This window comes from Bufo gargarizans, chromosome 6 (genome assembly GCF_014858855.1).
Source record: "Bufo gargarizans isolate SCDJY-AF-19 chromosome 6, ASM1485885v1, whole genome shotgun sequence".
Taxonomy (NCBI): Eukaryota; Metazoa; Chordata; class Amphibia; order Anura; family Bufonidae; genus Bufo; species Bufo gargarizans.
The window spans coordinates 148,321,663-148,346,149 of NC_058085.1; the positions used below are offsets into that span (position 1 = coordinate 148,321,663).

At 43.4% G+C, this 24,487-nt stretch overlaps 1 protein-coding gene across 2 annotated transcripts in view; it reads left to right on the forward strand.

Moving 5' to 3' along the window:
- The window catches only part of ASCC1 (activating signal cointegrator 1 complex subunit 1), a 331,000-nt gene that overhangs the window by 228,960 nt on the left and 77,553 nt on the right, over nt 1-24,487 (forward strand). Inside the window, exon 10 of one of the 2 annotated variants that reach the window (XM_044297853.1) lies at nt 78-266. The exons of the other annotated variant lie outside the window; for it this stretch is intronic. Coding sequence (XP_044153788.1) covers nt 78-119 — 42 coding nt within the window. The 3' untranslated portion in view covers nt 120-266. Of the gene's footprint in view, nt 1-77; nt 267-24,487 lie in introns of those variants that run through there. 2 annotated transcript variants of the gene reach the window in all.

Below are 24,487 nucleotides of genomic sequence, written 5' to 3' on the forward strand. Positions count from 1 at the left end.
TGTTTGCATTCAGTGCATCAACTTCATAGACATGTACAGCAAACAACTAACTGCTCTTTGGCTATTTTTATTGGCAGTCTAGGTGGCAAAGAATGGGAGAAGACTTGCAGTTCATTTAACTTGATTGCATTTCCTATTTACTTTATTCAGCATCTTGGTATCGTGAAGAAGTTCACCATCTGGCAGTACGAGTATTATAAAAATGAAATGCATCTTAAATGTGATAATCAGCACAGGCAAAAACACTTTTGGGCTTAATAAACAGTTTCTACTGAATTGCAGTTAAAGGATTTTGACTTAGTGCTTTTTGATTTGTTTTTATACATTTCTCCACATTGAAATTTCAGCACCAAGAAGGACAAACCCTAAGGTTAAGCAAATCAAGAATGTAGCAGGTGTTGCTAAGATCTGCAGATGATTAAAATTTCAAGCACCTAGCTCCAATCTGTGGCATGTGGGAGGGGCATAAAAGCCAGATTAAGAGCAAAGTTTTTTAGCCACCTGAAATCTCAAAAATCGGATCAAGTCGTGTGAGATGATTGTGCAATGCCTCCTTTTTGTCAACATGTCAGTTATTGCCACTTATCTCAAACCTAGTCGTCATGACAGCACTGTTCAGTGCTGCATGTCCCAATGGTTGAGAGAAGGATGACGAACTGGATTGACAGCAAGAAGTGTATAGGGGGGAACCTCTGCATGGATAGATCGTCTGATTAGAAGAATGGAGCTTAGTGATCCTTTGTATACTGCAGGTTTACTGCAATTGAACATCACTTCTGAAGCCTAGGATGGCAAACAGTGTCTACACGAACCATCAGAAGGGGTTTGCATGACATTGGGCTAGGAGCCAGATGCCCAGCTACAGGTGTGTCATGGACCTCACACCTTCGCTCTCAAAAGCTATCATTGGTGCACAGCAAGATGGCAATGGGGGCTGAAATGTAGGTCCTCCCTCATCAATGAGTCCTGTTTTTGTCGGAGATTAGTCTGGAGACCACATGGTCAACTTCATGAAGAGGCCTTAAGAAGGGAACGCCACACCGGTTCTACTTCCCGGATTATCGGTATGGTGGCATAATGTACAGTAGTCAGACCACTCTAGTCTTTATTCCATGTACACTATCAGCCTGCCATTACATTGATTTGGTCATGGAACCAATGGTACAGCCATTTCTCCAAATTGTCCCAGTACCCATTTTTTCAACAGGACAACGCCAGGCCGCATGTTGCTTGTGCTACTGTGAGCAGCCTGGAGGGCCTGAATATGCTGCCATGGCCTGCAGTATCTCTGGACTTGTCTCCCATTGAGCATATCAGGGACATCATTAGTCGGCAATTGCAAAGATTGCTGCCAGCAGCGAATCCTGATGATTTGCGTGCCCAAGTTCATTCACCGTGGCAGAACATTCCTCACACAACCATTAATAACCTCATAGCGTGACAAAGAATGTAAATGTGTCTATTTCTGCTGATGTCTCTCATACTCAATATTGAATAAATCGAGATATTTTGAATATTTTGTTCCCATTTTGTTTATTATTTGGTTATTATGAACTTGTCTATAGATCCTGTGATTTCCATAATTCCACAATGTTGAGGAGCGTATATTTCAGCATTTAATAGACAGGCTGAGATCAAGCAAACCTTTTTGTATTTTTCATTCTGTAGCTCTCGCTTGTATCATTTCTCAGTGGGGTTGTCTGATAACGTGCAGCTTTATGCATGCTGATTGTTAACTGGGAAGTGCTCAAAGCATTTATCACAGAGCATTGTGAAAGACTGGTAGAAGAATAATAGTTTATAGGATAAGGTCAATTCAGTTATGCAGTACAATCAGAGATTGAAAGCCCCTGGGTCAATGCATTCTATAGACGGAAAGCATTGCTTACAGTCATTCGGCAATTATTGGTTAATTGGACTTCATGATTTGTATACGCATGAGTACAATTGCAATCAACATCCAATACAAAAATAAGTTCAGCTTCAGTTTTCAAGGTGATTAGGCTTGATCTCAGTCTATTGGTGGCCTTACTTATCTAGGGTTTGTCAGTCTTGATACCATGCGGTTCTCTAGGCTAGGAAGTAAAATGGACATATGAGGATCAAATTCATTCTTACGCTGCAAGTGTAAATTTTTTAGGTTTCCAACACCACATGTAACTACTACTTTTGCATGATACAGGCTATACCGGTGAAATTGCCAAAAGGATTCCTTTATCTCTGATATCATTTTGTGCAATGCAAATATTTGGGGAATACAATATCATCTTATGGAGAGCACCTTAAACAGCATAAGGAGTCTTATAGGCCAGGCAATACTCCTCTGGAATTCTTGGAAGAAGGTATACAAATGAGATCTTAACAAGCTTTGCCTCTAATGCTACCAGATGTAAGGCAGCTATCCTATAAGTCAACGCTCAGCCTTTTAAAAGGCCTTGAGACATGACTTGGATAATAAGCCAGCATCTCATCTGCAGACAGCTGTTTCAGGGTGATTGTCCCTTATCAGTGCAGAGCAAAGAGTATTGGCTAGGTCAGGATTTAGTGGAATACAATACCTCCTTATGGAGAACACTTGTAAACAGAGTGAGGAGTCTTCTAGGCCAGGCAATGCTCCTCTGGAATGCTGGGAAGAAGGCATGTTAATGAGCTCCTTCCCAGAATTCCACAGGAGCATTGCCTGGCCCATAAGCCTCCTCAAGCTGTTCAAGGAGAGCTCCATAAGAAGATATTGTATTCCCCAAATCCTGACATAAGCCTCTCACCCAGTTAAGCCAGTATTCTCTGCTCTGCGCTGATGAGGGGCAATCACCCTGAAATAGCTGTTTAAATTCTTTTTTTATTCGAATTTTCAGAATCACCCTGAAATAGCTGTCTGCAGATGAGATGCTGGCTTAATTATTATCCAAGTCATGTCTCAAATGTACATGCACTGCTAGTGATCAGCAGATTGTCGGGAAGGAATGCTTCTTTGACCATGATATCATTAGAGAAAGAGCTTGTTAAGCTAATAGACATCCTGTACCTGCACTGAAACTATCGGCTGATTCTGTACTTCACAGAATTCCTGCTCCTACACTGCAGATATTGGCTGATTCTGTATCTTGTACACATCCTGTGGCTCATTCTGTATGGCACAGACTTCCAGCTCCTGTATTCACCCGATGGCTCATTCTGTATGGCACAGACTTCTGGCTCTTGCACTGCAGCTGATGGCTCATTCTGTATGGCACAGACTTCCAGGTCTTGCACTGCAGCTGAAGGCTCATTCTGTATGGTACAGACTTCCAGCTCCTGCATTCACTTGATGGCTCATTCTGTATGGCACAGACTTCCGGCTCTTGCACTGCAGCTGATGGCTCATTCTGTATGGCACAGACTTCCATGTCTTGCACTGCAGCTGATTGCTCATTCTGTATGGCACAGACTTCCAGCTCCTGCACTGCAGCTGATGGCTCATTCTGTATGGCACAGACTTCCGGCTCTTGCACTGCAGCTGATGGCTCATTCTGTATGGCACAGACTTCCAGCTCCTGCATTCACCTGATGGCTCATTCTGTATGGCACAGACTTCCAGCTTCTGCACTGCAGCTGATGTCTGATTCCCTACCTCATAGACATCATATTCCTCTGCTGCAGCTATTGGCTGATTCTGTACCTTACAGACTTACTGCTCCTACTCCAGCCAAGGGAATAACTAGAAATGACTGAGCCCTGCAGCAAATTTTTTAAAGGGGACCCCCCAGCAGCTTAATCCAGACCCAAAGTGGCGATCATACTTGTCTGATCTGCACCACTAAGTTTGAGCTCAATTGCTGGCCCTGCAGGTCCTAGTTCTCCTTGTATCGACATACACTACATTTTAATGCGGGACATTTGACAGCTGCAGCCAATAACTGGCCACAGCAGTGATGGGTTATGTGCCACACAGGTGACTCCCAGCATTTCTAGGATGTTATGAGCTATCTGAGGACATTACTGGAGCAGACATATGAGGAGGGAACTACAACTCCCAGCATGTTCAGACTATTATAGGACATCCGTAGAAATTATAGGGAGAAGAGTATAACAGGAGAGAACTACAACTCTCCAGAATTCACATACTGTCATTATAGGGCATCAGTGGCCATTACAGGGAGAGGAATATGAGGAGAAAACTGCAACTCCCAGCATGTCCAAACTGTTATTATGGGGCATCCGTTCATATTACATGGCGAGGATGTAAGGAAAGAACTATAACTCCTAGTATTTGACAACTTATAGAGGAAGAGACCCCACTAATCCCTCCTGCATGCACAGCACAGGAGATGTCTCCCCCTCACATCGTGACATCCCAAAGGTCCTTCATCACTTTTTCTCTGCACTGCTGAGCTCTCCCATCCTGCATTGGTCACATGATGATGACATCTCTCAGGTCCTTCACAACCATTTACCTCCCTCCAGTACTCACATTTGTACTCACATAATGCCACCATTAGAGTTGAGGTCAGGCAGGAACACACAGCATTATAAATCATTATATTTCTGTATGTCCGTGTCATAAAGGCAGCATTCAGGATGTGAAATACCTCTGAATCAGGGGGCCTATTTCTCATGCTGAAAAGCAAATAAAACTGATTGCGACCAGTTGTATTACATTTGAATGAAGTTTAACTGTGTTCCTGGTTTGTGAAAAAGTGCCCGTCTAGCTCAGGAGATGACGATCCCTGAGCTAATCCCGTCCCAGAAGCCAGAGGCTGGTGGGCACTTCTGTGGCGTCTCTACCTTTGTGTTTTTAGCCTGGGGTTGTTGTCATATTTTATTCTGTTTTGGTTTTGTGCACAAACTTTTATGCATCCTTTTCCTTTTTTGATATCTTCACTCTTTATGGTACAGATTTTGCACCCCTATGATTATTAGGCTCTCCCCGTCCCTTCAGAGCACCATGGAAACTTGCATTTGATGAACCTCGGTGACTGAATTAATGGCTATAATATATTACGTGACTTTAGTGGTCCATTTTTTCTTGTTATCAACATTTTCTGCAGTTTCCTTTAAACAAAATGCAGCAAGGGCCAGGACATGATTCTGTCTGAGCACTGATAGCATCTTCCCCTTGAGACAGGCATGGAGAGCACTCTTAGATCTCCATAATCTTGAAAATAGAAAAATAGTTCTGGCCTGGGCAAGAAAAAAATTGATTTTGTATTAAGGGATCGGTCACCTCTTCTGACATGTGTGTTTTAGTTCAGGGATCAGCAACCTCCGGCTCTCCAGCTGTTCAGAAACTACAACTCCCACAATGCTTCATTCACTTCTTTGGGAGTGAAAAGAACAGCCAAACATGTTTGCATGCCAAAATTGTTATTTCATTGAGAATGCATTTATATTCTAAAATAGACATATCATGAAAGGTGACAGGTCTTCTTTAAGTTAAGTCTTTAAGTCTGTCACCAGGAATTATCATATGCAGATGAGCCATTAAGTGCACCAAATGTGGACCTAAACCACTCCTTGTGATCATTTCTTCATACTGGAGGAAAAATACCACTCTATATGCAAATGAGCAGTGCACCAAGGGTGGGCCCAAGCTACTGTGTATCCTGGCTATTCCTGCTTCCTCTGCCAGCCCCTTCCTTTACTTCATGATTGACAGAGCCAGGATCCTGCATCATTTTTTTGACTAGCCCTGTCAGTCAAGAAGAGGTATGAGCTGGCAGAGGAAGCAGGAGGAGCAAGTTTGCACACAGTGGCTTGGGCCCAGCCTTGCTGCACTTTACTGCTCATTTGCATATGGGCCGCCAAAAATAGGCGAGCACTGGCTCAGCTATTTCCGTCAGCCCCATTGAAGTGAATTGAAGCTGCAACGCGCTTACATTCATTTCTGTGGGGATTTCGAAAATAGCCGAGTGTGCCTCTATGCTATTTTTGGCAGGCCAATAAGAATGATTGGTGGTGACCGGATCCGGCACTGCCCGCCACCACTTTGCCACCTTCTAGCGATATGACCCCATTGTCTGAGATGGAAATAACCCTTTAAATAAGTGTTTATAACATTTTAGTAACTTAGAGATAAAGGTTATTAGATGAACGGCTTAAAGTGAAAGTAAAAAGTACTAGTCTCACAGCTAGAAAAACTGTTAAGCCTTTGTGACAGAATGGCTCAATATTTTTAATAAAGACCAATTGAATAAATGATTTTGAGCCCAAAATGAGTAAAATGCAATCATAATAAAAATTGCCTCAGAAGGTGTACATAGCCTTTAAAGGGATTCTGTCACCTGCCCTCAGCCAAAAAACGATTTTAAAGCAGCCATGCAGCACAGCTTACCTGGATTAGGCTGTGCTCTTTTATCTTGAAATCCGTCCAGCAGTTACTTCAAAAAACGACTTTGATCAATAAGGAAATGCGTCCTGAAGGTGCCCAGAGGGGCGTTTTTTTCTTCTTAGTGAGCCCAGTACCGCCCCTCTTTCAGTGCCCAGCCCGCCTTCCTTGTACTTCCTAACCGCCGCCCCCAGCCTGCCACAGCCTCTCCTGCCTCTCCTCCCCCTCCCTCACGCCGAACGAAGTCTCGCACAGGCGCAGTACCCACTGAGGGCTGCGCCTGTGCGATCATCAGGAGACTGAGGGCGGCAGCTTCATCTTCGTCACTGGGCATGCGCCGAGCCCAGTGACGTCCGATGTTAGCTCTTTCCCTCAGTCAGCCTGGTAGGAAGCGCAGAGGATTGCCGATCGGCTGATGCACCCTGCGCTTTCTCCAGTCTGCCTGCCTTTACTTAATATAATAAGACCTAATTCGCCCCAACAAATACTTATTTCTTTCCTGAAGGGAGGGTGGGGAAAGAAATCGCTGGCCGTCTTCACTGTGGCAGGCAGACTGGAGAAAGCGCAGGGTGCAGCAGCCGATCGGCAATCCTCTGCGCTTCCTACCAGGCTGACTGAGGGAAAGAGCTAACATCGGACGTCACTGGGCTCGGCGCATGCCCAGTGACGAAGATGAAGCTGCCGCCCTCAGTCTCCTGATGATCGCACAGGCGCAGCCCTCAGTGGGTACTGCGCCTGTGCGAGACTTCGTTCGGCGTGAGGGAGGGGGAGGAGAGGCAGGAGAGGCTGTGGCAGGCTGGGGGCGGCGGTTAGGAAGTATAAGGAAGGCGGGCTGGGCACTGAAATAGGGGCGGTACTGGGCTCACTAAGAAGAAAAAAACGCCCCTCTGGGCACCTTCAGGACGCATTTCCTTATTGATCAAAGTCGTTTTTTGAAGTAACTGCTGGACGGATTTCAAGATAAAAGAGCACAGCCTAATCCAGGTAAGCTGTGCTGCATGGCTGCTTTAAAATCGTTTTTTGGCTGAGGGCAGGTGACAGAATCCCTTTAAGTACTTACCTCACAGATCCTGCTCCACCACCCCTGTTTTCCCGATCAGGTAGTATTTTCAGGGGTGCAGTGGTGACGTCATATTGACAACATGTGACCTCTGCAGCCAATCGCTGGTCTCAGCAGTGCACTAGATAAGACCAGTGACAAGCTGCAGAAGTCACAGATTTTCAACAGGACATCACTACTGCAGCCAGGTAAATAAGGTAAGAACTTACCTGTTCTTTATTTCAGGCAGATCCCAGGGGTTGGCTTGTGTCCTCCTGAAACCAGACAACCCCTTTAATAGTAAATTTCCTGGTAACAGACTCTCCTGTAATTAATTTTGGCATTTAAAGTCCTTATTAAAAATGCAAATTCCCCCATTCCATACAAAAAAACTTTTATTTTGTCAACCAAATGGTAGCGTCCCATAACTATTGTGATGTCAAGTAGGCTTGTAAGTTGACACCTGCCTTGAGATTTCCCTCTTGTTTTATGGTGGAACAAAAAACTGTCTGCTTTTTCTTATGTTCTTAGGCTAAAAATATGCAGAACTCAGTAAGCATGCTTCCACACAGCAGGTAGCCTTGAAAGGTCCTGTGGAGGTCCCCTCCATTCCTTCCCATTCTCCCTTCTTCTGAAGGAATGTGAGATAAAAGTAGATGTTGGATGGAAGGGGAGTGTTTCTTTCCTGCCTAATCAGACATTTCTTTAGTAATGTATTCATTATATCAGTCTTTTCTTCGGAGAGGAGGAGGGTTTGATGGAGAAGACAAGATTAGGAAGCAGTATAGCCTCCATTATCTAAAGACAAAATTTATGTAAAGGAAATACAGTATTTGCATACTCACATTATAACTATACATATATATTAAAACAGTATATATACATATACTGTATATCTTTATTGCGATTTTTGATTTATTAATCAAGATAGTACAAGTGTCTAAGTAGCTTCTAGGATAACATATAATAGAGGTTTTGTATGGTTACTATGGTTTCTATGTCACCTTTTGGTCTTGGTCATACCTACTACTGTAGCTAAGATCCCTAGTAACTGCTCCCTCAGCCTTTTTAGTATGTGTAGAAGACGGGAAGCATAGTGATCAGCCAACGGTTGCTCCATTTCTTCTTCTTTTGGTCTACTAGTTCCTCTGTTAGAGGTTCATACTTGCCGGTATGGCGGTGTGCCTCTGCTGCACAGTGTTCTGTAACTGCTTGTGCCAGGAGAGATGGAGCCTTATGCTGTCAGTGACAGCCTTCAGCTGGTAATGGGTGGAAATATGTGACCATCCGATGCAGTCACCAGGGACCATTTTCTATCTACCACTTTTTTTGTCCAGCTGTGGTATACATATATGTCTTCATTTTAATTATGGTATTTTACCACTCACTGCCTAATTAAAGTTGCCCTGCACCTCTCCTGATATGCCCATATTATCAACTACTTGCACTTCCCATGTAATCATTCTGAAGCATCTATTCTTATGAATTTATGTTATGCCATTCTTGTATTATTCCCGCTAGTAGTTATGAATGAATTACTAGCAGTTAGTGTATGAAGGTCCAGATGGGTGTTACCAATTGGAGGTGTGTCCCTGCACTGTCGGACACTGGCAGCACTGATTGGATAGTGTCAGACTGCAGCGACACCCCCCCATTTGGTAACAACCAGCTGGACCTTTGTTGTAAACTCCTAGTAATTCATTCATCCCTTGTAGCAGGAATAATAAAGGAATGGTACAGCACAGAGTTATAAGAATAGATGCTCTAGAATTGTTATTACATGGGGATTACAAGTAGTAACTACAATAGTCAGGTCAGGAGAGGTGACTAGTCCTCTTTAGGAATGATCTGCTGAATCCATTGCACAATGGATGCTATTGACTTAAACGTCCATCATTGTTCTTTCTGACAAATCGGATGGACTTTGTGGCCGAGGCTCCAACCCTAAATGAAATAAAATATTTGTAGTTCTAGTGTGACGCAGTCTCAAAATGTAAAATAAATACTCAATATGAGAACAGCAGAAAAATAATAAAATATTTCAAAGCTTTTGTGGTAATTGAAGCTTTACTTAGATGTAGTAGTTGCTCCTCCCTTTCCCCGTGGACAGGTTGTGTTACTGGAAAACTTCCTAGAGTAATCCTAAATTTCAACGTGTCTGTTTGGAAATGCATTGCCCTAATGAGTAAACAGAATGTGCAAAATCTAGAACTAAGTGACTTGGATAGATATTGAGTCCTGTCTGAGCAGGAGTGCTGGAGGTATTGCCTTGATGAAGGCAGGTAATTTGTAAATGAAGACTTAATGAATAGTTATGTGTTTAATGCCTCCATAATGACTATGTGGAATACAAATTGAAAGTCTTGCTGCTTGTCCCATCCAATTAAGATCATAACTCATGAATATTAGTGTATAATAAGCTGAGCAGAGCTTCACTAGGGCACAGCTGTGTAACTCCAAACAGCCAAAAAATGGAACCCGTTTGTCTAGAATGACTACAAATAGGACTTTTTAGTGAAATACAGTACATTTTATTTAACAGAAGCCGGCTTTAAAAAGAGACCTGTTTCGACGAAGAATAGATCATTTTACTATTTTATTGCCCTTTTAACTGTTTATTTTAAAATTCTGCATAGTTTTATTATAATCTCTCACTTAAAAAGTCACAATTCTTCAGTTAAAGGGAGTCTGTCATGTAAATTTCACTAATATATAACTACCAGCAATGGCCATCAGAATGCTGTAAAAGCATTATAACCATATATTTATGTCATCTGGGTGTTTACTTCATGTCCAGGAAAATAACTTTTATTCCTTTGAAAAACGGCTCCCAAGTGCTCAGCTGGGCGGACTTTCCTTTTCAAAGTGCCCAAGTCTGGCAGTCGTCCTTTTCCGCTGTCTGCTTCTTGGGCTTTACTTTTCAAAATGAAAAATGTATTTGGTCGGAGAAAAATAAAGTAGCTTTAGAAATAATTTACATTTACCATCTTTTGTGTACAGTTTTATGTACATCAATGTGCCTTTAAAGTGTAACCGTCATGTTTTCATCAAAAAATCAATTTTAGCATATGTTACTGCCGCAGCAGCATTATGCATAAAGCAATCTTTAGTTTCTTCACATACCGCTGTTTTCTTTGAGTTTTTCCCTGAGTTATGGCTGTTTAAACATTTACAATATAAGGGCCTTCTCAAGATGGCTCCTCTGCCAGTTCTCTGAGGCCAAAACTGCTTTCCCTCACTTCCCATACACACTTGCTGTAGCCAGCAGCTCCCTGCCAGCCAATCAGATTGGATTACTAAGAGACACGCCTCCTTACTCTGAAGCCTAATGCAGGCATGCAGTGTGAAGGACCGCCCCTCAGTTTTCTGTTTATACTAAAGGGAAGACAGACAAGCCATAGCAACGGTCTTTTATGGGAGTAGTGGAAAGGGACAGGAGACATTAATGAAAGCTGTTATTATAAGGTAATACAGATATTTTGACAATCATTGACAGACTAACTCAGGTATACATACCTAGCTCTAATAAACTAGCAAATAAAAAAAATGACAGCTTGCAGACTACAGACAAACTTGCTAACTCACAAACCATAGCTGAGGCTAAAGATGGAACACATGACTGCAAGATCAGACTACAAACATGATTTGTTTGTAGTCTGTAACCATGGAGACACACAGGTCTGCATAAGGAGTAGGACTTTTTCAATTAAGAATTTGAAAAACCCGTTTTTCATTTTAAAGGCATTTGAACAATAGAAAAATGGTTGCAACAATGGACAAACACTAGTATATATTTTGGTATTTCTGAATTGGATAGTGCTAAGTAACCCTAAGGTGCAAAATAGAATCATCCATACACTAACTACCATAAGCCTTAAAGCTGTCCCAAAAATATTGCACTTAATGGACCACTTGTCAAGAATACTTAGCAAATTTATGTTAGCCATGAGCTTTTGCTGAAGGCAACATGTCAACAGGAGATGACTTCTTGGATTTGGGTACAGGTTTAAGAAAGCAAGAAAGTGACACAGACAGATTAGCAATGTAAGTACCTAAAGCGATCTAAATTATGATGACAGTAATAAAATAACATTGCAGACTATAAGAAAGATGCAGTGAGTATAACCATAGTTCAAACATATACTCTCGAGTGAATCCCGTGTACTCTGCAGAGAGAACAGATTATCAGTTTCATCATTTGTATTGGCTTTCACTGCATAGATCATTATCTTCTTGTTCCTGATTAATTGCAAAGGGATCCTTTCCTTAGGCTACTTTCGCATCAGAGAACAGGCTGCTGGAATTCTACGGATCCGCACTGCCGGATGCAACCAAAATACCTGCCAACTCCATTTACTATAATGGGGTCCGGCTTCAATCAGGCAAACGTGCCGAGAATCAGACACGATCCACTGCACGATGCAGTTTGTCTCTGGCTGGTTCCCGGCATTCTCCAGAACTGGTGGCCCGATTGTATTGCTGCAGATGTGAACGTAGCCTAAAAGGGACTTTTCTAGGACTTGCTTGTTGATGACCTATCTTTAGGGTAGGTCATTTGTATCACATTGGCATGGGCCAGCACCCCCACCATGTGTTCTGTATATGTTGTGATTTAATTTATCTATCTGTGAGTGGAAACGTTTTTGTTTGAATTCAGAGGCTGAGAGTCTGTTTGTTACAATGTGTCAGTGTAGCTCATCCTATTATTGATTGCCTAGGATTTCAGGAGGGTAGTGAGAAGGGTTTAGGGTCACAGTGGTGACATTCTTCCATCCAGAGACATCACCCGTAGCATACATTTTATCATACACTGTTAAAGGGTGTTTCCAGAATGCCTAGATTAAGCCCCTATCCTTAGGATATGTCATTAAAATCTGATGAGTGGAGGTCAGACACCTGCCGGTCAGCTGTTTGAAGAGACCGTGGCGCTCTGGACAGCTAATCGATCATAGCACCATTCACTATACACTGGCTGTGTTTGGCCCATTCACTTAAATGGAAATGAGCTGCATCTAGTTAATGTGACCGATGAGTGTGATGTCATTGGCCTAGAAAGAGGCCGCAGCGCTCACCAGAGCATCGGGACCTCTTCAATCAGCTGATCTTCAGGGATTCCAGGAGTCAGACCGATCAGATATTGACCTGCTCCCAGGATAGGCCATCAATGTATGAATCCCACGAAACCCCCAAGTCTGCTCTGGCTGGCATTGTGTTTGAGTCCTCCTCTTGCTGTCATTGTTATGAGGGTCTTTAGGCAGTCACTGTCATGGGGAACCTGTGGCATGTACTGTTATCTGGGTTCTGTGGTGGTCCCTGAAGCTCCAGCCTTAATGCTGCTTTAGCACTCGAAACTAACAGTTTCACCACCTCTAACTTAGACTGAGCTATGTGAGCAAGACAAGGTCATTGTGGTTTTTAGTCTCCGAATGTGAGCAAGAAAATGATCCGTGACAGCAAGAACAGAATTTGGAAATGGTGAAGAATTGAAACACAAAGTATATGTGAAAGGTAAACGCTTTCAAGCTTTTTTTTTTTTTTTTTACATACATAAGGCTTAGAGAAAAACCTACTACCTAGAACTTATCTTGCTTAAAGGGATCCTTTCACCAACATTTGTCCCCCTAAACAGAGTATATGGTCTGGTAGTCTTCTGAAATGGATGTACCTACTGTATCCCTATACAGCTCCCTGTACAGTCCTTCCGTTCTGTATGCTAATAAGGACTGAAGAGTCCATTGGGCATTTTGCTGTAGAGAAGAGTCCGATGTATTCATAATTTTCTAAGTAAACCGCCTCCTCTTCTTGATCGACATGCCTCAGGCCAAGTTATATCATTACAACTGCACATACTCCATATGCTGCTAGGACCTAACTAAAGCCAGAAAGGGTGTTTTTAGGCATAAACATGTGTGACTCTTCAGAGGAGGAACATTGTGTTAAAGGGAGCCTTTCAGGTTGAAAATGGTGTTTGAGCTGCAGGGAACATCTCATAAAGAAGGAGAAGTTGAGCAGATTAATATCTAGTTTTATGGGAAAAGATTCAGTAAAACTTGTAATCTACACATTTATATCTATGCTCATTCTGGGCTTTAAAGTCTAGGAGGCGGAGCTATCAGTGATTGATAGCCCCCCCCCCCCTCTATGACTGATAGCTGTCCATCACTGATAGCTTTGCCTCATGGACTTGAAAGCCCAGAAAGAACAGAGATATAAATTACAAGTTTTACTGAATCTTTCCCCATAACACTATATCTCAATCTGCTCAGCTCCTCCTGCTCTATAACATGCTGCTTGTAGATTACATTGCATTTTGATGGTAACAGGTTCCCTTTAAAATATTATTAGTTACTTCAGCTACAAAGAATATAGATAAGGATATGTTTAGAAACCTATTCCCTGAAGTATAAGGCAGTGGTGTCGGTTTAGTGGTTCAATAAGTAGTGATCGTTTTCTTTATTTGCTAAAACATGATTAATAAGTATTGCGCACATATTAGTCTGTTCAATAGTGAATGGTAATGAGTTTGTGTGTGCAAAAAATGAGAAATTTGTACCTCACGTATTGCCATCAGCAGTCATTATTTTTGTTGGTGGGGCTTAATGACAAATGTTGCCTGTGAAAATTCATTTTCTACTGATGTGACATTTCTGAGTTGACTGTGACCTTTCAAAACATCCAGAAGACATGAGTAATTGCGAAATCACTCTAACTACAGCTTCCTTCAGCTGATAATTTCCATACACTTAAAGGGATTCTCTGGGAATTAAGAAAATACAATTACTGAAAATCAGGGGCGTTGCTTGGTTAAAACATTCAGGGCCTTGGCCCCTGATGTTTTGTCCCAGGCCCCAAATGTACTGCCTGCCAGCTAGATACAACTGTATTGCCGTCCTCGGGATGGCAATACAGTTGAATCTAATGCACTGAAAGAGCTGAAGGACCTGTGATGACATCACATGTCATGTGACCAGTAAAACAGGCAGTGGGTGAGAAGGACCTGCGATGATGTCACCATCATGTGACCAGTGCAGAAGAGGAGGGCAGAGAAGAGAAGTCCTGAGGGGAGAAGCTGTGGTGATGTCTTTTACATGAGGAGAGGTAAGTGAAGGGAGAGGCAGAGGAATGCTGGAAGTTGTGGTTATTTAACTAGGACTGTATGTTAGGGCTGAAGGGAGGGATGTTATTTACATGGAACTGCGTGTTGGAGGTTGCTGGGGAGGGGATGATGTTATTTCTATGGGACTGTATGTTGATGGCAGCTGTGGGAGGGAGTGATGTTATTTACATGGGACTGAATGTTGGAGGGGGCTGGGGGAGGCAGTGATGTTATTTATATGGGACTGTATGTTGGAGGCGGCTGTGGGAGGGAGTTATGTTTTTACATGGGACTGAATGTTACAGGGGTCTGAGGGAGTGATGTTATTTACATGGGACTGAATGTTGAGGGGTGATGTTATTTACATGGGACTGTATGTTGAAAGTGGCTGGTGGGGGGGATGATGTTATTTATATAGGACTGAACGTTGAGGGGGTGATCTTTACATGGGATTGCATGTTGGAGGCGAATGGGAAAGGGGTGCTATTATTATCATTGGGACTGTATTTTGGAGGGGGCTGTAGATAGAGAGGGATGTTATTTACATGGTACTGTATGTTGGATGGAGGAATATAACTACAGGGGGCATTATAAATACTGGGGACACTTCAGGGTGAGCATTCTAACAGTAGGGGCGAGATAAATACTGGGGACACTGTAGGGGTATTATAAATCCAGGGGACATTATAGGCATTCTTATTACTACTGGGGGCTCTATAGGAGAGACTTATAGATCCGCCTTATTTCTACTAAGAGCACTATGGGGGGCTTATTTCTACTGAGGGGTCTATAGAGAGCTTTATTATCACTGGGAAACAATAGGGGGCCTTATTTCTACGGAGGGCTCAGTGTGATCATTATTAATACTGGACGGCTCTTTTACTAATGGGGGCAGTCTTGGGGAGCGTTATCACGGTTGGGGGTACTGTAGGGGGCAATATTATTAATGGGGGCACTTTAGAAGGGAGTTACCATTGGTGGGACTATGAGGAGCACTATTAGTATGGGGTGCACTATCATTTCTTCAGGGTAGTATTTGGGGGTATTCGGGAGCGCAGTGTGGAGACTCCAGATGATGATAGAAAAGTGAGGAAGCTAAGGGTAATTTCACACTTGCGTTAAAGTTTTCCGTTATTGAGTTCCGTCATAGGAGCTCAATACCGGAAGAAAACGCATCAGTTTTGTCCTAATGCATTCTGAATGGAAAGCAATCCGTTCAGTATGCATCAGAATATCTTCCGTTCCATCCCTTTTACGGTATTTGGCCGAAGTATTTTCTCCCGCCAAAATTCCGTAACACTTGCCGGATTACCGGATCTGGCATTAATTTCTATTGAAATGTATTAATGCCGGATTCGGTACCAAGTGTTCAGGAAATTGCTGCATCGACGAATCCGGTTTTCGTGTCTGTGCATGCGCTGACCTTTAAAAATGTGAAAAAAAAAAGTACTGGATCAATTTTTCCGTATGACACCGGAGACATCCGCAAATTGCGAATCTGCAAAACACGGATACCAGCCCGTGTGCGTTCAGCAATTTGCGGACCGCACATGGCGTTCACTCTCATAGAAAATGCCTATTCTTTTCCCCAATTGCGTACAAGAATAGGACACACTATAATTTTTGCGGGCCCGCGGAATGGAAAAACTGATGCGGACAATACACAGTGTGCTGTCCACATCTTTTGCAGCCCCATTGAAATGAATGGGTCCGCACCCATTCCGCAAAATTGCAGAACAGTCTGTACTCATTCATACGGTCGTGTGAATGAGCCCTTAGTGTAACAATTTCAATCAAAACAAACATTCATCAGGTTTTATCCAATCGATGACAGACCATCATCATCTAAAAAGAAGTCGGATGCTTTCAATATTTTATCCTAAGACGATATCCTACTGTGAGATAAGTATCATATGAATTATGCAGTATGGAAACAAAGACAAGCTAGGAAGGATTTGAAAAACATGACATAGACTGACATAGAAGGGAAAGAGGAAGGAGGGGGAGGTAAGAGTATATAAGGTCAGGGGAATATATGGAGCCAATTTGGCTATTATATTGACCAATTAAAAGGCTTATGAGGACGTAACGCTAGGGATAAACCAAGTCGAGAATTGTGCGGATTTACGGAATAGAAACAAAGGCTCCCACATTTAAATACAATATAAAGCTGAGTGTATCTATGTGTGTGTGTGTGTGTGTGTGTGTATGTATTTCCTCTAAAGGAATCCACACCGTCGCATTTACAATCATGAAATCTCAGCTCTCTACCATGTACTATTCCTGAGATATTCCCCCAAAAATGCATTAGCCAATAGAAGCTTGGTCACATGACCCTTATCAGCCAAAAAAGCTTGCAGGCCCTTAGTCTCCACATACACACAGTTTTACACCAGGTTTTCATAACAACCCTGACATTTTTCTTCACTGCTGTGAAGGAGAGCTTTAAAGGAAATCTGTCACCAGGATAATCGCTATTGAAGTAAAGCCATAGCCTAATAGCACTTAGTACCTTATTTCCAGATGTGCCTTTGTTCTAGTAATAGATGTTTTGTATCCTCTGAAAATCCAGTTTATTTGGTATGTAAATGAGCTAGTAAGGTGCCCAGAGGGGCTTCACTCTTGCAGGAAGGAGCCCAGGCACGCCTCCTGCCACAATGTGTCCACCCACCCTTCCTACATCACATTCAAGCCATAACTCTGCCCCCCTTTTCCCTGTTCCCAGCATGAGGGCGTTCTTGGGCACTAGCAGGAGGCGTGCCTGGGCTCCTTCCTTCAAGAGTGATGCCCCTCTGGACACCTAACTGGCTCATTTGCATACCAAATAAACTGGATTTTCAGAAAATAAACATCTATTGCTGGAACAAAGGCACATCTGGAAGTAAGGTACTAAGCGCTATTAGGCTATGGCTTTACTTCAATAGCGATTATCTTGGTGACAGATTTCCTTTAAAGGGGCAGGGTGCTGTGAACGTCACAGTTCAGGGGGGAGATAGGGTGGCCATTCAGGCAACCCTCAAAAGACGGACTTAAAACCCCCGCCCCCAGGTCCTTCTTAGACACACCCTGACCCCGATGGCCACACCCCCTCCCCACTCCGCAGCCAACGGGGATTGAAAAAATCAAGGTAAAATTTAACTTCTGTCGGCTGCAGGGGTGGGAGGGAGAGTGAGTTTCTCCCTGCAGCTCACGCCCAGACAGCACAGTGCTGCTGTCTGAGAGTGAGCTGTTCAAAGGGACATACCTGTGTCTGTCCAAGCCCTGCGCCGGACGGAGGACGGGGAGTCTGAAAGCTGGACTGTCTGCCCTAAAACCGGACCTCTGGCCACCCTAGGGGGAGGCACAGTTAAGAGGAGGGTCCGCTATGGAGGTCATTGTTAAGGGGAAGATTGCTGTAGAGGCCACTATTAAGAGGGCGGGGTGTTGTGGAAATCACTGTTAAGGAGACGGAGTACTATGGAGGTCACTAATAAAGGGGTGGACATTGTTTAGGTCACTGTTAAAGTGGCGGGCACTGTGGAGGTCACTGTTAAGGGAGCAGGGGACTGTGGGGGGGTTAGTGTTAAGGGGTGGAGGTCACTGTTATAGTGGATACTGTCGATATCTTTTAACGACACACACAAACATTAAATGAATTAGATGAAACCTACCCGATCAAAGCCGCGGGTTCTTCAGCTAGTTATTTACTAAAACAGACATGTGAGGACCAGCTAGATAACCAGTGTGCAGTTATCATTATGGAATGTGAAACCCAATATTGTAGAATAGTCGTCCTTGCATCTAATGATCTACTCTGACCAATTGCTATATTATCCTGCGTATTCTTAAAATAATGATATTTCCAAGAATACACAACTTAATATGGACAGTTCCAAAGTAAATTATTCCCAGGTTATTCCAGTTGTAGCAGGTCCACAGAATAGGGGATACCTATTAGATAATGGGGATCATACCTCTGGTGTTCCCATCGATCATGAGGATGGGGACCCCATGCACCACGAGGCCACCTGGAATGAACAGAGTGGTATGCTGAGTATCTGTACTGCTGCACCATTCATCTCTATGGGAGTTCTAGAAATAGCTGAACATTGTACTCAGCCATTTCCAGAACTTCTATGGAGATGAAAGGAGCCACAGTTTTCATGTTAAACCTGCCACTCTCTTCATTCGGGGGGCTCCACACAGTACGGGGTCTCCATACTTGTGATCGGTGGAGATAAAAGCAGTAGGACACTCACCAATATAAGATTTCTCCTATACCATGCATAGGGTATAACCTGCTACAGCTGGAATACCCCTTTATGCCGATCTGGCAATCAGCTCATATTACCAGGAGAAGCAAGCGATGGCCATAAATTTCCCCTGCACACTCTCCATCTATTGAATTAAAAGATAGGCCGGGTCTGCTAGAGTGAGAGAAACTGGCCCAGATTTACGAATGTGTCCAAATTGGTGCATTTAGGCTTTTTTCTGACATGCTAAGGACAGGGCTTAGCAGGAAGGAGTCAGAGAAAAGTGTCTATTCCTGCCCCAGATTTATTATCCAACCTGAGCCACTGTGATAAATCTGGTGCAGGTCTTGACAGCCTGTTTAAGCTTATGCCATCTACAAGATTAGTTATTTGTTAAAGATCCTGCTTTCTAGCGATAAGACAGGGATGCCAAGCAGTGGACCCCCACCCCCCTATGATGTTCATATACCTTAACATGGAATATGGAAAAGGGGTAAGGTGGTGAGGCAACACTATTTAAATCTAGTTTGTTAGCAAATTTTTTTCAGGCATGTAAAAGAAGTAGTGCTAGCAGGAATTATTTTTATGATCTAACGTTGCCAGGCCTGGACCTCAAAGTAGAAACTATGAAAACAGCAGGTCAGCACATGATCAGTTATAAACAGAATATTTCATAATTAGTTACGTAAGAGCATTAATATATTGCAAAAAAAACTTATGACAGAACATGCTTTCCTTCTTTGAAAACAGTTTCAAAAGGAAGAGTGACCTATCTGTAGACAGCTGCTTCAGAGTTCTTGCCTTTGATCAGTACAGAGCAGGGTACTGGTTAGCTGGATGAGAGGCTTTAGGGTAGTGTCATGTTAGGTAGGGAACAGTGCAACCCTAAATTCCACCTACACAATTGTCCCTACATATCTGGACAATCCACCCTAAATGGCGGCCCCCAACTGGGCGACAGTCCCTCACCAATGTGCACAGGGCCTAAACATATAGTAGAAGGGTTAGTCAGACAGACCAGGTCAAAACCAAGCAAAGACAACAAGGACTGAATCAGAATCCAAAAGCAGAACCAAGAACTGTTCGGTATCCAAATCGGAGACTAATGTCAGAAACCAAAACCATAGACAAATACAGAATCCAATACCAGACAGTGTCAGCACCAGGAGATCATGTCAATGGCAAAATCAGCGGTCAAAGGCGAAGTCAAAGACAATTCAAAAGTCAGAGATGCAGAAATCCAAGATATAATATAATAAATTCTAGTGAGGCTCAGGAAACCAATCACAGGCGACTGTGGCCACCAGTAACCTGTTTAAGTAACCCACTGTAAAGAAGCACAGGACACGGGCACCAAGCCTGATTGGCCCAACATCCCTGTTATCCGATAGGTCCAGGAGCCCTGATGTCATGACGTATGGAACACCAGTTCCGAACATATATGGCCACGGCGTCCCTGCACAATGATAGCCCGACCAACCTTGCTGTCGGCAGGGCTGATTGCCTTGTTGATGGTGCCATGCAAAAGCAGGGCTCGAAGTGGAACCGTGGACAGGTAAGTACATGACAGTACACCCCCTTCTACATGGGGCCACTGGACCCTTAACCAAAGGAGCAGGCTTGTCAGGATGGATTTGAAATGTCTTAATTAACTTATCAGTGTAAGTAGACAAGTAGACATGGCTGGCACCCATTATCTCTCCTCTGGTCCATAAATCTCTCGCCTATGCCATGCCGTTTACCCAGCACACAGGGCCGGCAGGAGGAGACTAACCCTGGCCTGGCCCTGTCAATCAAGGATAGCAGGGCGTGAAATGAGGTGGGAGAACGAAGCCTCTAGGAGCAGGAGAACCCCCCCGCACCAATAGGCCTATTATAAAAGTTAGGATTGTGTAGTAAGGGGGGCATCAAGAAACATAACAATAGCAGAGTTAGGTTCTGCTGACATTAGCACATCGCTAATGTCAGCCAGTTTTGAAGGGTTAAATCCTTTAAGTCACAGATTTCTTGTAGAAAGCCATACCTTATCCCCCACAACAAAACTGGAAGCCGACAGCTATCTCTCCCAGCTCCCTCATACACATGCACGTTTACTTTATGTTACAAGATGTAGTCCTTTGTTTATTAGGTTTGTGTTTCTGCCAATGATGCTCCTCCCACCCCCGGAGTGGGGTTTCTAGTTTTGCAGTATATGCTATTTTTCTGACTTATAAAATTCAATTTAAAAAGTTTTGAAGCTAAAAATCTGTTTGACACTACAGTAAGTCCAAGAAGCATGCAAAGCCATTTGATCTTAAAGTTATATGGGCAGATTTATCATAGCCCGGCGGCGTACGTTGGGCTCTAATGACCAGGTGCGCTGCCGGATGCTGTGTCTGGTTTATGTGTCTGGTTTATGACTTATGATAAGTTAGGAACAGTATCCGGCAGTCCGTATTCCTGAAATCAAATTTACACCATCCCTTGACTGGCGTGTTCTACCGCAAAGTGTTCCCCGCCCTGGTCATGCCCCCTTTTTGAGAAAGCGTCAAGGCCAGTGGAGAAAAAAATAAAATTGCGAACGTGTAGTATCTTTTTGATCACTCTGCACCATAGCCTGTACTGTGAGTGATGAACTGGAGAGCTGAATAAAGGATCTCTGTGATATAGAAATGATCATATCATGTAAATTGTGCATCCATATTTTTACTGTTACATAATAATTGTTGAATCAGACCCGCATTTTCTAATCAGCAGATTTGGAAGCTGCGCTTTTATTTTTAGAAAATCTCTGATTAGAAAGTAAGGTTGCTGTTTTACACCCTTCCAAACCAGTATATGCATAAATGTATTTCAGGCTCATTTCCCAACTTGGCAGCATAGCGAGTTAATTAACTGCTGGTTGTCTATGGAGAGATCGCAGCAATCCATAAATAAGCATTATAGAGATGTGGCAATCCTCCTCTTAAAGGGCATCAGTCAGCAGATTTGTACCTATGAAACTGGCTGACCTGTTACATGTGCACTTGGCAGCTGAAGGCATCTGTGTTGGTCCTATGTTCATATGTGCCCGCATTCCTGAGAAAAATGAAGTTTTAATATATGCAAATGAGCCACTAGGAGCAACGGGGGCGTTGCCATTACTCCTAGAGTATCTTCTCTCTCTGCAACTGCTGTGCCATCTGCACTTTGATTGACAGGGACAGGCAGTGAAATCATCATCACGCCTAGCCCCAACTTGTCCTAAAGTTAATCAAAGTGGGGAGGGCCCGGCAGTTGCAGAGAGAGCAGATCCTCTAGGTGTAACAGCAACGCCCCCGTTGCTCCTAGAGCCTCATTTGCATATATTAAAACATAATGTTTCTCAGCAATGTGGGCACATATGAACATGGGAACAACACAGATGCCTTCAGCAGCCAAGCGCACATGTAACAGGTCAGCCAGTTTCATAGGTACAAATCTACTGACAGATGTTCTTTAAAGTGGTTGGCCCATCTCAAACATTGATGGCACCTCTGGGATCTGCTCCTATCTCCAGAACAAGGTGCCCGTGAAGTGAAGGAAAGCAATCTGCGCATGTAAGTTCTGAAAGTAGCCGAGCGAGTGTGCTTAGCTTTTTTCGTAAGTTCCATAGTGGTGAATGGAGAGTGCACCGCACATGCGCATTGTGCTCTCCTTCACTTCGGGGGCCCCCATTCTGGAGATAAGAGCAGATCCCAGAGGTGGGACCTGCACCATCTGACATTGATGGCATATTCTAGTGATATGTAATCATTGTCTGAGATTAGAATACCCCTTTAATGAGTTAAGTAAACTATGCCAAGAAGCTTTTAATTGACTTTTTCATTGGCTTTTGGAGGAGATATCATGCAGTAACCTGAGATAACTGTTCCATTTGTATAGGTCCTGATTTGGATTTCAGGTTGGCTGCAGCAATAAAAAAAATATATAAGTAATGTGGCATAATTCCGATTATAATAGACTTCCATGCTTTATTAATTGGTCTTTCCAGTAAATTCAGCTTTGCTATGTGCTGTTATGGAAATGGTTGCACAAACCTGTTCTTTTTTCATTCACAATGTGCATACCATGGCCGCTGAGTAGTTGTCCTACTGGAGACAGCAGATTCTTCCTGCTTAGTATTCATAGTAGTTGTTGGTCAGGGACAAGGCGCTTATCGATTTGCCCTTTTCTTCCTCCTCCTCCAGAAATCAGGATCCCCCGCTGACAGAAGCACCTATCAGCAGGCATTTAAAGAGGACCTGTCACCTCTCCTGACTGTCTTCTTCAGTAACTACTTGCATCCTCCATGTAATACCAGTTCTGCAGCATCTGTTCTTATCACTCTATATGGTGCCGTTAGTCTTGCTAGAAGTGTATGAATGAATTGCCAGCAGTCTGCATTAAAGCTCCGGTTGAGGGTGTGTTCCTGCACAGACTGATACTGTCCAATAAGTGCTGCTAGTGCAGACTGGCCAAGGACCCCCCCCAGGTGGTAACACCCACTTGGACCTTTATTGCATTCATAAACTTCTAACAGGAATAACAGAGGAATGGCACAACATAGAGACATAAGAACAGATGCTCCAGAGTTGTTATTACATGAGGAATGCAAGACGTGTCTGGAGAGGGGACAGGTCCTCTTTAAGACTTGTTGATGATATACACTTGGGTACCAGAACTTTTTGAAAGTCTTGGCACCAAGACCAAACGAAGTGAAACATTGCACATATAAGCTACTAGAAAAAAAGGTAATACCATTTCAGTTTGATCTACACGTAAAGCTTCTTTCACACGTCCGTGTCCATGAGGACATCCATGACAAGGTGGTCAGTGGTTCATCCGTGAAGGATCCGTGTGTCTGTTTTCTACCCTCTGTATTCCACGGACACTGCTAGGCTGGAAATTACCTAGTTTTTAGAGGAGGAAAATAAGAAAGAAAAATCATTTTTCTTAGACATCAGCTCAGAACCCCATTCAGACCCCCAATGTTAATCAGACCTTAGATCAGACCCTCAATGTAATAAGACCCCCAATCAGACCTCAGATCAGACCCCTATATTAATAAGACCCCCAATCAGACCTCAGATACGACACCCATGTTTATAACTACCCCATGCAGACACTCAGATCAAACTCCCTATATTAGGACCTCAGATCAGACCCCCAATGTTAAGACCCCCATTCTGGCATGTTAATAAGACCCCTATTTAGACACGGAGATCAGTCCCCCAAGATTAAGACCCCCATTCAGACCGACATGTTAGGGTCCATTCACACGTCCGTGTGTGTTTTGCGGATCCACGGCTCCGCAAAACACGGACAGCGACAATGTGCGTTCCGCATTTTGCGGACCGCACATCGCCGGCACTAATAGAATATGCCTATTCTTGTCCGCAATTGCGGACAAGAATAGGACATGTTCTATTATTTTTCAGGAACGGAATTTCGGACCCGGAGGTGCAGCAAAGTGCAGGTCTGCAATTCCGTGTCCAGGCAGCACATAGCCCCACAGAAATTAATGGGTCCGCAATTCCATTCTGCAAAATGCGGAATGAAATTGCGGACGTGTGAATGGACCCTTAATAAAACCAGTTTTCAGACACTCAGATCAGCCCCCCAATGTTAATACTCTCATTCAGACCTCAGATCAGACAAAAACAATAAAGCAACTTGCCTCTCCTGCTCCGGGGAGCACTGCATTCACCTCTTCTCGGTCCTCCTGTACTAATGAGCGCCTCCATATTAGAAGGGGGAAAAAAATTGTCTTATAGGGCCAAAAATATGGTAGTTGCCAGAGCATCTCCTACCCATGGCCCGTGAAAATTACGGACAGA